Below are 13806 nucleotides of genomic sequence, written 5' to 3'. Positions count from 1 at the left end.
TCCATGCCTAAATGCACTGAGTTGCTGCCATGTGATTGGCTGATTAGATTTTTGCGTTAACGAGCATTTGAACAGGTCTAATAAAGCATACATGTTAAAAATATAATAATATGTAAAAAAAAAAAAAAAATAATAATAAAAAAATTAAATAATACATGTGAAAAATGTCAAAATTTAAAATAAAGAAAATCCTGAATATACACAAATTGCCTATATTACAATCCTGGCATCAAAACCTTTGTCTAGTGACTTTCTATGGGATTTCAGTAGTCCTAGACTACTGACACACATTTCATCCAAACTGTGTTTCCAGGTTATTGGCACAGCCAGATATGCTGAGGTGAATTTCCTTACCAAAGTTCTACCATATCCACATACTTAAGACGTAGAGAGCAATTACTTGTTTATTTTGCCACACTGTTTTATCATACGTCAGTCAGAACATTTACTAAAACAGTTTTATTGATGTATGAGCCGGTTCCTTCTCTTTGAAGTAAATGAAATGACAGTAATAAGAAGTACAAGGAAGTCAATTTGTTTATTGCTTTATGCTTGATTGTGTGGTGATTACAATTATTATATATCATTATCAATGAAATGATTACATTGTGTCAAAACAATACATTAGTTAATGTATCTCAAAAATATTTACAGTCAGCAAAATCCTGCAGAGTCAAAAAGACAACAAATATTTATGGACACATAAATACAGTGACACCAGTGACACAGTATTATGTAAATACTGAGTCACAACTGAACTCATGCCTCCACTGTGCTTGCTTCAGAGTACATTCACTCTTCGGTCAAGGCCAATGACACTTATGTGTGCTTTCAAGGCTACAGATGTAAGACCTGGGCTATCTTTATTATTGGATAACATGGATAAATATCTTTTATAGATATTTATGGCATGACCTCACCTTGAAATATTATCTTCATCTGAGCGGATATTGTAAAATGTTGACCATAATTTAAAAGTTTCCACTTTATGTAAAACGTATTGTGAATTGATTTTATTGTTCATTGTTATATGACCTGAGTGAGTCATACACAGATAATTCAATCTGATGGTCTAGTCTCCTCAATATAATAGCACGAGGAGGTAATTCAATGTGGATTTTAACAACATCCAGAGTTTTTATAGGTGCTCAAACTTGGTTTCACAAAAAAATATTGTAAGCGAGGATGTTCATCTTATATTCAGAGAGGATGTTGAATCATCTTTATTGAAATGTGAGTTGTTCAACCATTATTCATAAGCTAAACAACCAAACTGAAAATATATTATAATATACACATTATTTACATTCTTTCAAAAATACAAAAGGTTTCGATTCATTTGCAACACAGCAACAAACCAATAAAAACGATACAAAACTTTTCAAATAAATTACAATAAATAACTTGATATTCCAGTATGTCAATCATGTGAAAATACAGTACCCATTCATCATGTCAGTGTATACAGGTAAGCAGGCATCTGGTTTCAGAAGAAGCCAAACTATTTTATAAACCTGAGGAATGTAACCAAATGTGTGTGAGAACATTTATTTGCATTTCATCGACTAGATATTTTGCCTCCTTTTCATCTTCTCTATTGTTCAGTTAATAATCAGTCTCATTTAAAAACACATTGCTCATGCACAGTGGCATTTACTAACTATCAAATCGTTGAAAGGTGTGAGTTTCAGCTTTCCACGACTGTCATAGTGCATGAGAACCATTGGCTCATAGGCAGCTGGAACGCAGCAAGGCCCGGGTGTTGTTCCTTTGGACATAAGATGCAGACGAGACTTAACTAGAGTATGCATACTGGCAGCTTTATAACTATGTGGACAGGAACCCTCACAGTAGTGCATAGTATAGCCCGAAGGAGCGATAACCCAGTCTGACCAGCCGATCTCTTTGAAGGAAACATTTAATGACTTTCGCCTGCAGTGACCTTCATCCTCAACACTTTCCTCCTTAGTAGAGAGAGCTCTCCTGCTTCTCCTCACTGCTTGTTCAAGTTGTAAAACAAGCAGAGGCATGGATTGTGTACCCACTTCTTGTTTTTTGAGAAGGCAAATTTCAACAACTAAAAGCTCAGCACTTGTGTCCTTAAGCCACTTCTCAACCGCAACTGTTAAATCCAACGTGACAACCCGAGAGTTCAAGTGCCTTGCACGAATTACAGTCTCTTTATGAAAACTAAGAGGTTTATGTATTCTAACCACAATGTCTTTTGATAGCCATGGCTGGCCGGGTGTAATTTTATCCAAGCGTGGTCTCTTAATTTGCAGCCTTGCGCGTTTAAGGTTGACTCCAGTTTTGATGTGTGCGTTCTTCTGGAAAGCAGCTCTGAACCACTGCTGCCTTGAATCCATGCTGGAATTCAGAGGCTGTACTGTTAGGAAAATAATACAGAAAAACTGAAATTAGACAATGCAAAACAAATACAGTATATATACCAAATAAAAAAATTATGTATTTTAATTTTGAATCCTCGAGTACAGTAAATATATGTATTCAATTAAATACAAATATACATGTGTATATTTGTTTTGTGCATGTATATATTGATAGACACACATACACACACACACACACATACACATAACAAATATTGACTTTACTACATTCAGTTAAGTGAGAAAAAAAAAACATTAAAAGCAAGTTCAAAATAACAAAAAACTGAAATTAGACAATACAAACTACATACAAATAAATACATACAATTTATTTTTTCATCCATTTGAGTCCAATTAATATATACATATCCTTAAACCAAATATATATATATATATATATATATATATATATATATGGGATGTAACGATACCCTCATGTCACGATACATATCATGATACTGAACTCACGATACAATATTATTGTGATACTTCAAGACATTTGGTAAAAGGGTAACAAAAAATTAACTGTTGATTAAAATGCTAAATTTGGTATTACATTGGGGGTGGAAATGGCTTGGACTTGGTGCTGGCAACCCAATGCACAGGACAATGTTGACACCAGGATATAAATATTCATGATTCTGAAGCTGAAAATACAGAAAAATATAAATATGCTTGCACTCTGTCATTGAATAGACATATTTAAAATAATGTAGGCCACTTTTTACTGGTAACACAAGACATTTGGCATGATCAGGACCCACAAATATTCCCCCATTATTATACATTACATTCGACATATATTATAGTTTAATGTAGTATTGACACTAAAACTCTGTAAACTTGAATTTTTTCCTCACACAGTAATTTTCATTTTGGGTGAACTATACACAATATTGTCACTATCCATGATATATATTGTTGCATTTTTGTATTGCGATATATTGTGACATGATATATTGTTACACCCCTAATATATATAGTAAATTGTATGTATGTATGTTTGTGTGTGTATATATATATTAATTAAAAGTGGATTTTAAAAAAACATGCTTTTAAATTACACAATTAAACTTTTTTACTTTACATAATTAAACTAAAAGCTTACCTGTCGTGGGAAAGAGCACCGTAGAGGCTCTTCTTGCAGGCTGAAGCTCTTGTTCTTCACTGGAATTCCCTTTAAGCAATTGTCCAATTCTCCTATACTGACGGTACATCCTGACCAAGTCCTGGTGAGAAGCTCTTCCTCCAGGCCTGGGTGGTGCGTCCATCCCCAGGTACTCCAGAATAATAGACTTCAGAGCCTCAAGCTGCAGGCCCGTGTATGTTTCCTCATGATCTAGTTGAGCTGTAGACTCTCTCAGACAAGAGCTAAAAATAACAGCCCCAACAGAAAGGAAAAAGCACTGTGCTACTGAGTTCTGCATGGCAAGTTCTTTTTGTTTGTGCTGTCTTTGTGTTGGTCAGTGCAATGAATGACATTCCAGACATGCTTTCATTTATACAGGTACAGGCCACGCCTCACCGGAGAGGATTGCTCATCTACACCCACTATGAAACTACACGTAAAGTAGCCATTCCCTATGACATCATGTCAATATGACTTTAGGATAATACTGTCACCCCAAATTGAAGTTTGTCTTGGACTTGGGACTTGCTGAACACACACACATTCACACGCACACCCGCAGACACACATGCATACACAATACATTGTAACGTTTGTTCAACATTAATATTATTTAACATGTTCAAACAATACTGAATAATATGATCCATAACAATGAGGTAAAATAGGATAAGAATAGTAGGAGAGTATTTTTAATTAAATGAATTGCTGTACTATGCTTCTACATTATGTAATTCTACATTTGAACAGCTCTCAATTATGTGTACAGTCTGCATTAAATTCATAATAACAAAGCTGTAATCTGTAATTACGGGACCACCTCATGGTGTGTGGTCTTGTAAATTTCTCTCATTTTTCACGTAGGACGCATATTTGTTTACATGTTGAACGACAGACAGCAATAGAACAAAACTCACATATGGTAGTAAAATAAAGCAAGACAGATCTAAACAAACAAACAAACAAAAAAAGGTTGAATAATTTGCATAAATGCCTAAGCTACTAGTCACGTGTTGAGTGTCACATGCTCAGATGACTCTCCTAAGGTAAAAAGTGTGTGAAAGGTTTTTAGGCATGTTTCAAACAAACATTGTGGCGTTCATGCTGTCAGAATGCCAAGAGTACCGCATTGAGTAATGGAGCATTTGGAGCCAAACAAAATGACAACTATATTTAAAACACGAAGGAAGGTTGTCATACGCACTCAATACACACCCACAATGAACTCTTTTTTAAAAACACACCATATGTTTCACCAGAAAAATTACATTTATTGACCTAAATATATATATACATATATATTTTTACCCACCCTCCCTAAAAGTACACCTAACACTTTTGGTGTTACATTGGTTGCCATTGCAACAGGTTAAAGGGCACGTTTGAGTATTTAGAATGTGCCCCGTTGTCAAGTTCATCCAGTTAATTTACAACTAAATTACAAAAATACACACTTACAATGAATTCTCTAATTCTGTAAACTACTGGCCACATTTAGATCACTGAAAGACTAGGCTTTCCTGTAATCTGTGATAACGCATGTCAATGAGGCTACAGTGATGATATCTTACAGAAGAATTGCATCATAAGACAGCCACATATAGGGCAGTTGTGTGCTTACAATAGTAAGGGTTAATTCTAGTTTAGAGTTTATTCTAGCAACAGCGCTATGTAAAAAGTAGTAAAAATGTTTGTCCATCTGTTTCCCTGTGGTCCATTATATGCGATGTGAGGAGATAAAAGTGTAAAAGTGTATAAGCAAGAGTGACACACATCTCCAGGATGATAAAAATAGAGCATCACCCAATTTTTGGTGTCAGACATTGACTTCCTGAAGATGAATATAGATAAATTACTCCCTCTAGTGGTTACTATGGAAAATATAAAAAATGAACATTTATTATTTTTGATAAAGTTAAAATATTAAAACGTTAAATATTTTTAGGGAAGTGGTGACTTGCTTTAAAATACTATATTATATATATATATATATATATATATATATAAAAAAATAAAAGACGATATAAATTGAAAGACAATGTATGTTACATATAACAAAAAAGCAATAAAGGTTATTAAAGAAATTATGAAAATTCAAAAACAACAACTGAATCACAGCAGAAAATCACAGCTCCTTTCTAAATTCTGTCACAACAAATACTTATTATCAATCAGAATCTACTAAAAATAAAAATAACATAAATTTATCATAAACAATTTCATTATATAAACCATTTCACGAATTGGGAAGGAAGCAGGGAAAAGTTCAGCCTCAAAAGCTGGATAATATAATCATTGTCGTGCTCAGACAACTCTAACAAGCACAAATGATCCTGCTTTTGTTCCAGGAACAGTGCATCAGGCGCACAGAGTAATAGGAAAGGACAAAAAGCAGTGAACTGTGAAGTCCGGACTCCACTTGATTTACCACAACAAATAACTGCAAAGAAAATAAATAAAAAAGAATGACTAAAGGGAACTATCATGGTTCATTAAAAAAAAACATTACAAAATGTGCACTCAAGCATTTGGATATTAAAAACAACCAAGAATTCATATTGTAATGGTCATTTAAAGACTGTGATCTGTGCATAAAAGGAGAGCAGACAGGGACAAAGTGTGACTCATGCAGTGCTGTGATGTTTTTCAATCAATGTTCCATTGTTACATCAAAGCATCATGGTGCCACTTGGAGACAGACAATAATCAATCAGGAGACAATATCCCACATGACTGACAGTGCCAGGCTAACTGCCCAAATTATTCCAGTATGCTTCTGAAAATGGGAATGTTTCATCAGCAAAACAGAACTGATTTTTCATAAATCAAAGGTCTTCTACATTTATCTAAAGACAAAAAATCAAATAAAACAAATACTTACATCGGGACTGGGGGAGGGGGACACGTGATGCTCACATGTGCGTTTGATTCTTGCATCAGTATCTTGGGTGCCACCAATGCTGAATATAATTACATCCTTGGTGCAATATATGCTTTCACTCAAAGCTAAACATTAACACCAGAATATTGCATTGCAAAACTGATATGTAGCTGTACCATGCATAAATGATTTATCACATAAATTCCAACATATATCAACTGTGAACCTTAAGGATACCAGAAAATTCCGTAAATGACCTTTATGGATCTTCAGAACTTCTAAGCTAAAGTTACCCTAACAAATCAACCAAATAAACCAATAAACAACCTGTTATTCCGTTATGATTCATTTGACGCAACAGTACTCAGCCAAATCTCTTCAAATAGCTACATTTTGGTTAAGATTTTTCTTTAAATTAACTACACCGTCTACATAGCCTAAATTAATATGACAGACAGCACTTTGAAAAGCACAACAACCTGATTCATGTCGCTACCGCCTTAATTGTACAGATTCGTATTTTGATTGGTTCCTCGCAGACACTCTCATCCTCTAGTCAGGTGACAGTGGGCTCGCTGTTTCAGGGATGGACTGACTATGAGTGAAAGATATTTATTCCTACGGGATGGGTTAAATTAACCATAGGAAACCTACAAAATATATTCATAATGGATGAGCCAAATATACTGAGGCGCCGTGGTCTCCAGGTAAGAGTGCATGAGTGATACACACAGTATTAGGCGATTTTATTTGAATATATGAGAATATAGGGTGTATCTCTGTTTAACAACATAAATCCAGTGGTTCTTCAGTATCAGCGTGTTTTTACTACATGTACTATATTTTTGTAACGCGAACGGTGTATCTTGCAACAACTTATATATTTATATCACACGTTTCGCATCCGTTTGTTTGTATACATTGAAGCGAATCTTACAGTGTTTGAAATGGTTTGATGTGGCGAGTGTTGGGAATATACGGTTTTTGGATACATACTTGTTAAATATGTAATATAACATTTTTTTTTTTTATTCCCGACATTGAAAAAAAAAACAGCTGTTGATTTTATGAACGTTTCGGTTTTTACAAAACCAGTGAAGTCGACACGTTTCATCAGCAGTTGCCATGGTGATTACTGCATTTGTTATGCTTCGATCTGTTTATGATAGAAAGATCTGCCTTTGCTCCATTTTGCTCGACCCTCCCATTGAAATAACGTGTATAATCTGTCTAAATTGATTTCCAAAGATGTGTTGTGCTATATTTGCCTGAAAACCTGATCAACAGTAAAAATGTAGGAGACTGTGGAGTGAACAAGTCTGTAATACTGTTCTTTAAGCTATATATGCGTCTGAAACTCTGATGTCCCCTATATGTTTGCCTGCTAAAAATGGTCAATTCACAATTTAATTTAAATTATATATATATAGTCCCCCTGAAATCAAAATGTAAGTTTTTTAGCTTTTAGTATGAATATGATAGCCTTAAAGTTATGAATAAGCTGGTGTTCCAAAACAATGACAAAATTCGCATTTAGGAGATATAAGCATTCAAAACTTACAGTCTCTCACTTCCGCTAAAATGGATCACGGATTTTCATGACATCACATCGCACTTCAGTTTCTTGTCAAATCTTCAGGCCAATCAAATGCTCTCTAGAATCTGAAGTCCCGCCTCCTCCTACACTCTTACAGACGCTGAAGCTGCGGCTGACATCGGTCATTTGCTCACACATTTACTAGTTTCTACATGGTGAATGGCACTATATAGAGAATAGGGAACGATTCAGACAGTGTAAATATGCTTTCCTTTGATGCGAATGAAATCCGTTTTCGCGTTAGTGTCACATAAACTGCCGCAATGCGAGCAGCAAGTCAGAAGACACCTAACGTGTAATATCTGTACATATCTGTTGACTGTGGGAATGGATGAATTTTTATTATGAAGCCCAACTTGAATTCAGTGCACTTCTGAGCTTTACTTTGACAGCAACCATGAGTACTGTGAAACATATAAAGATTTATTTTTTTCTTTTTAAAAACAGAAACAGTTTCATCCTTGGGGAAAGGCACAAAACTATTGGAGAATAAACAAGACAACCTTTGTTAATTGGTCATTTACAAGACACTCATTCAAAGCGACAGAGTACACTTCATTGACAGTCCCCATGGAACACGACATGGAACAAAAAATGAGCTGACACAAACATCTCTTACTTCTGAGGGCTGACAAATTTATATCCAAAAGCAGAAGGGTATATAGTGTCCGTAAGGCTGAGCTTTGGATCTTAATAATGTATTTATTAATGTAATAGTCATTCCATCATCACAAATGGTTTTATGGAAATGGTTTAGCTTTTGGCCTGAGCATTATTTGTAATGGAGCTGAAGAAGAAAGCAAGGGATGACATATGTATGTTTTCACATAAGCATTTAAGCTTTTAAGAGAAACTTTTTTGTATCTTGCATAAACCCTTTTATGAGTTTTAAGATTATACACTGCATCATTGCAAATGAAGTATTCATTTGGCCTCTTTAGATCTTTAGATATCCATCCAAATATTTGAGCCCACTGACAGTGATTCTCCTGCCAAAAAGGGACAATAAGACATTGAAAAGCTTTCAGAATTTGCCTGGAACTTGGCTATTACCAGTGTTGGGGGTAACGTATTGTTTATTATTTAATCAGATTACTTTTTTTAAGTAACTAGTAAAGTAACGCATTTTTTTTCAATTTACAATAAAATATCTGAGTTACTTTTTTCAAATAAGTAACGTAAGTTACTTTGTTTTCGCATTTATTAACTGACAGCTCTCCTGTCCCCATGTTGAGAGAAATTGCGAATAAGATGCAGAGGCGCTGTGTAATCATGATGATTATAGTCTAGACTAAATGTGAGCATGCATTTTACTCATCTCACTTGCACAAAAACAGATTCAGTATTCCTCAAAATCAATAAAAACAGTTAAATGTAAACTCTGAATATTACACAAACCCACAATAATTAAATGTTGAATAACACAAATATATTTTATGTATTTAATCTCAATATATTAACCAATGTCTTTGCTGCTGAACTTCTATGAACCAGTTCAACCATACTAATAAGCAAAAATGACTCTAGATAAAAATCACATTTGTGTTTCATTCTTTTGTTTTTATTACTTAAGTAAGAATGTTGAACTTTCTTCTCCTGCATCCTGTTCTTCTGCAATCCAGAATGGCAGCACAGCTGAAAGGTTTGTTTGAGCTGCGCCCTCTACTGTACAGGTGTGAATTTGCATTTCTTTCAGCCTGAGGCTTCGTTTCACTTTGGTGTGAAAGGGCCTTTACATTTGCCAAAAATATATATTTTTTGTTATTAAAAACAAACAAGCAAGCCCAGCCCAGATGAGTAAAAGTAACACAAAAGTATCGCAATCCTTTACATAAAAAGTAACGCAATATTGTAATGCATTACTTTTAAAAGTAACTTTCCCCAACACTGGCTAATACCAAGGAATTTTGTGAGGTCATAGCGTCATTTTATTATAATTATTATGATTTAAGACCTTAAAGTTTTATAAGCATTAAATCAAGAGTCAGTGACGGTAATAAAAACACTGACAGGTTTAAACAAATCCAGAAATGCAAAAACAAAATTGGTCCCTGTTTTATTAGCTGTGTAACATTTATGTGGGCTGCAGTTTAGATTGAGTCTGTTAAACTCTGTAAATGTGAATGCTTTCCCTCTATAAGACAAATCATGAATCTCCCTCAGTACTGAGCTCTAAGTGGACTGGAGAATTTGTTTCTGGTTTAAAACATTCACTAAGAATTAAAAAAGGAAATGTCACAAAGATCAGTGGTATTTAAAATTCATTATATGACTATTGTTGTGTATGATCATACTCTTTTTGATTTTTTTGAAGGCTCCTCTTACTCACGCTTTGTATTTTAATTAAATCCCATATTGATGCTTTGCTAAAAAACAAAAAAAAACAAAAAAAACAGGCCATTTGTGTCCACAAAAAGTGTATAATGTTAGTTACACATGATCTATAACTCAATCTTTATTACTTTCCAGAAGGAACTAAGCCTTCCACGGAGAGGAAATATGTGAGTACAGGCTTCTTACTCTAATATAATATTTTGTCACTGTCCTTTTTAGCTGTCAGTTACGTTTTTTGTATTCATTCATTTTCATTCTTTCATTTCTTTCACTTTTCTTATATTTATATTGCATTAATATAAAAAAATCAAATATTCTGCATTGAAAATTAAAATAAAATATTTTTTATGAAATTCACATTTTTTGAGTAGCCTACCTAATATATGATATCATAATTAAAAAAACATATCAATTGTAAATTATATCAAAACTTGTTACATTTCTATTTTCTATATTGTATTAATATTACAAAAAACATTTAGTCAAAATATATAAGGGCAGTAAGGTCAAATGTGTTTTTTATAAGTTTTAAGCATTATATTAATAGTTAGTCAGAAGCAAAATGAAATTAGTTAATTATTTATCTGTCTGCTACATCTTAAAGATGCACTCAATAATTTTATGTAATTAATAAAAAATATTTTATTTGATATCCCATGTATTTATTGGATAGTTATTTACCATTTATTGTATTTAATCTTAGTATTTACATTCATACAGAGTTATAAGAAATGACATCTAATCATTCCATGAATTAATTTACAACCTCGTGACGCTCATATGAATAAAGCCATGCCAGAAGAGGGAGTTTCTGAAAGTTTGGGACTTTTGGGATTACTATATCATCAACATTATTAGCCTATTACACAGGATCACCAGTATGGGACACTCTTAGCATGTAAAGTGAAAGAAGGCGGGTTCAGTTGCCCGGCACGGTGACGTTCAAACCCCACCATGACCCCTTCTTTCAGTCAGAGTCTATGACAACTTCCTCCACTCCGTATACCCGCATTTCTTTCATTGTTTCTCTAAACTTCCAGTCGTCACAGTTGTGTTGCTATACCTTTAAACCTGGAGCAGCATCCGTTTGGCTGCGACAGGGCTTTAGTATACTCAGACGATGGCATTTTCCAAACCAATGGGGCAATGTGTCACTTGTGAGAAAATAACGCTATGATGGCATCGTCGCTGCTGAACCTAAGGCGCTTTCTGTCTACTCCCCCGCACTACATGCAATGGAGTCCGTGTCGACATGGAGTTCGTCTGGGAATTACATTAGACCTCACTGCGTTTACTTGTCGCAGTGCTGCGGTGTACCATCGATGAGGATTTGATAACTGTGGGCATAACGAAGACGAATACACCGACATCATGTCTGATCGGAATTACTGGACGGTGTGTCCGAGTTATAAAAGTCAGTTCGTTTCAGGAGGCTTAGTCAAACGTCCCAAGAGGTAACGACGAGTTTAAACATATTACTGTATACTTCCATTGAGGTTATTTACTAATCTTCAAGGTTGGTCCGCCAAACTTGGTCTAACTTGAAAAACAAAAAACTCCCACAGGCGCAACCGCGAGAAATGTGCTTGATAAAGTAGATTGACCTTTTAAAAATGAGAAATAACTACTCTAATGTTAGAAAATATATGTTTTAACACTCTCTATCTCCTTGTGGGCAGCATACACACTGTTTTTCCACCCAGCCCGTTTTTGTTTCCGATAGTAAACGTGGCCCATGTACGGCTGAGCGTCTGCTGCTCATTGTCCTGTTGGCGGTGGATGGTCATATTCTTGTTTTCTAGCCTTCACATAATGTTTATACAGTTTAACCGTCTGTATGTTGGGTCTGTGTCATTGTTATGCTGGTTTGAAGCCTTTGTCAACAAAGTATAGTGTACGTAATAGTAGGCCAATCTGTAGTCAAAAGTTATAAGAGGACTGAGGTCAAACAAGGCGATTTTTAATGTTTATTTTTAATTCTTATTATAAGTCTTAAGCATTATATTATTAGGTTTGTGAGTAAAAAGTGTAATAAAAAGAAGCATGTTAAAAATGTGTATCTGTTAAACAGCAACATTTTAGGTGGAAATTGTTAAAATGATTAAATTTAAAAAGTTATTAAAAAAGTTAAGTTTTACAAATTAAAAAAAAAAAAGTCTAATTAAACTGATGTACACTCACATGAGATGAATAGTCCAGTCATTTCAGTCTTGTAGATAAAAAGTTTTTTTTGTTGTTGTTTTTTTAAGGGTCGCCCTCTCATGGGTGCTGCCATTTTGATGTCACATGACCAGCCTCGTTATTTAGTTGAGTGGGTAACTACTAGAGATGCACTGACGTATCAGCTGTCGATATTCATCGGCTGGTTTTTAATCAATTTAAAACCATCGGCATATCGGCTATAGCAAGAAAAAGACAGATACCGATGGTTTTGATTAATTAACTGCTTGAAGGTACCGAGTTGTATAATGTCTGTTGCATAATCCAACGCTTTTCTCTGGGTAAAATAATTAAATACTTTCCAAAACAAAAATGAAACCTGTACAAAATACAGCAGGGCTCGACAATACGGACTGCCCAGGGTCAGCGTGAACGACGCTCGGGACAATTGACGGAACTGTCACTATCCCGATCGGGCCAGTGCTGCATCTTCACAAAAGTTCATCCTTTGTATGCATTTTTACGCCTTGCCAATTTAAATATTCAAGTGCAGGAAGATGCGAAAGAACTCAGTTTGGTACTTACTGTGAGAAGTTTTGTACGTGTGTATCAGTATATGTTTGTGTTAGTAAATTGGATTTGTTCAGCTCTTAAAGTGACGGCAGTCTAATATTCCTGCTGCGCTGCTGTCTGTATTTTAACGTTTAAGGCTGGAACACACCAAGCCGATGGTTGGCCGTCGGGCAGTTTTTGTTCGTCGGCCGACTAAGTTTTCCCAGTGTGTTCTGCACCGTCGGCTGAAGCTGGTCCTCGTCGGTCCGTCAGGCCATCTGATCATTCTGATTGGCTGTTCAGCTACTGCCACCTGCTGGTACGGAAAGGCATTTCATCTTGCGCAGGCGCAGAACGGACGTGCTACTTGGCCGTCGGGTGTCGAGCGTCGGTTTGGTGTGTCAGGGCAACTTTGGACACAGACGCTGCCGACGTGAGCCAACCCCGCAGTCTGCTTTCATCACCACTAGTGCGTCGGCTTGGTGTGTTCCTGCCTTTAGTTGTGTTAGTAAATTGGATTTGTTTAGCTCTTAAAGTGACAGCAGTCTAATATTCCTGCTGCGCTGCTGTCTGTATTTTAATGTGTCTAAAGATAAAAAATGGATTAAATGACTTTTGTAGCTTTAATAAGGATAAATATATATTTAATTTATACAGCAATCTTAACATTTGATTACTATCTAAACCTACCTGAAAAGCAAAGTACTGTTTATTTCATAAGTATCTTTGTCTTTTGTATTTATTATGTATTTATTTTGGTCTG

At 35.1% G+C, this 13806-nt stretch overlaps 2 protein-coding genes across 6 annotated transcripts in view; one reads left to right on the top strand and one right to left on the bottom strand.

Moving 5' to 3' along the window:
• Nucleotides 1–1188: 1188 nt before the first annotated feature.
• On the bottom strand, nucleotides 1189–12659 carry LOC127502667 (growth/differentiation factor 3). 3 transcript variants are annotated; one of them, XM_051875810.1, is made up of 4 exons: nucleotides 6728–6863; nucleotides 6401–6525; nucleotides 3499–3761; nucleotides 1189–2386 (listed from the first exon to the last, which is right to left on the bottom strand). In XM_051875810.1, exons 2-4 carry the CDS (start codon nucleotides 6454–6456, stop codon nucleotides 1638–1640), a joined length of 1068 nt encoding a protein of 355 aa, XP_051731770.1. In that variant the 5' UTR covers nucleotides 6457–6525; nucleotides 6728–6863; the 3' UTR covers nucleotides 1189–1637. The 3 variants fall into 3 exon arrangements, with proteins under 3 accessions (XP_051731770.1, XP_051731781.1, XP_051731760.1); XM_051875821.1 differs by lacking the exons at nucleotides 6401–6525; nucleotides 6728–6863 and adding an exon at nucleotides 12513–12659; XM_051875800.1 differs by lacking the exons at nucleotides 6401–6525; nucleotides 6728–6863 and having other exon boundaries at nucleotides 3499–3959.
• The window catches only part of mast3a (microtubule associated serine/threonine kinase 3a), a 28631-nt gene continuing 21788 nt past the window's right edge, over nucleotides 6964–13806 (top strand). The window contains exons 1-2 of one of the 3 annotated variants that reach the window (XM_051875701.1): nucleotides 6964–7107; nucleotides 10467–10498. In XM_051875701.1, the coding sequence (XP_051731661.1) occupies nucleotides 7069–7107; nucleotides 10467–10498 (71 nt within the window). In that variant the 5' untranslated portion in view covers nucleotides 6964–7068. Of the gene's footprint in view, nucleotides 7108–10466; nucleotides 10499–11280; nucleotides 11786–13806 lie in introns of those variants that run through there. The other 2 variants (XM_051875692.1, XM_051875686.1) reach the window with 2 other exon arrangements.

This window comes from Ctenopharyngodon idella, chromosome 2 (assembly GCF_019924925.1).
Source record: "Ctenopharyngodon idella isolate HZGC_01 chromosome 2, HZGC01, whole genome shotgun sequence".
In the NCBI taxonomy this organism is placed as follows: Eukaryota; Metazoa; Chordata; class Actinopteri; order Cypriniformes; family Xenocyprididae; genus Ctenopharyngodon; species Ctenopharyngodon idella.
The sequence above is the reverse complement of the archived record's forward strand: the minus strand, read 5'-3'. Positions and strand labels throughout refer to the sequence as shown.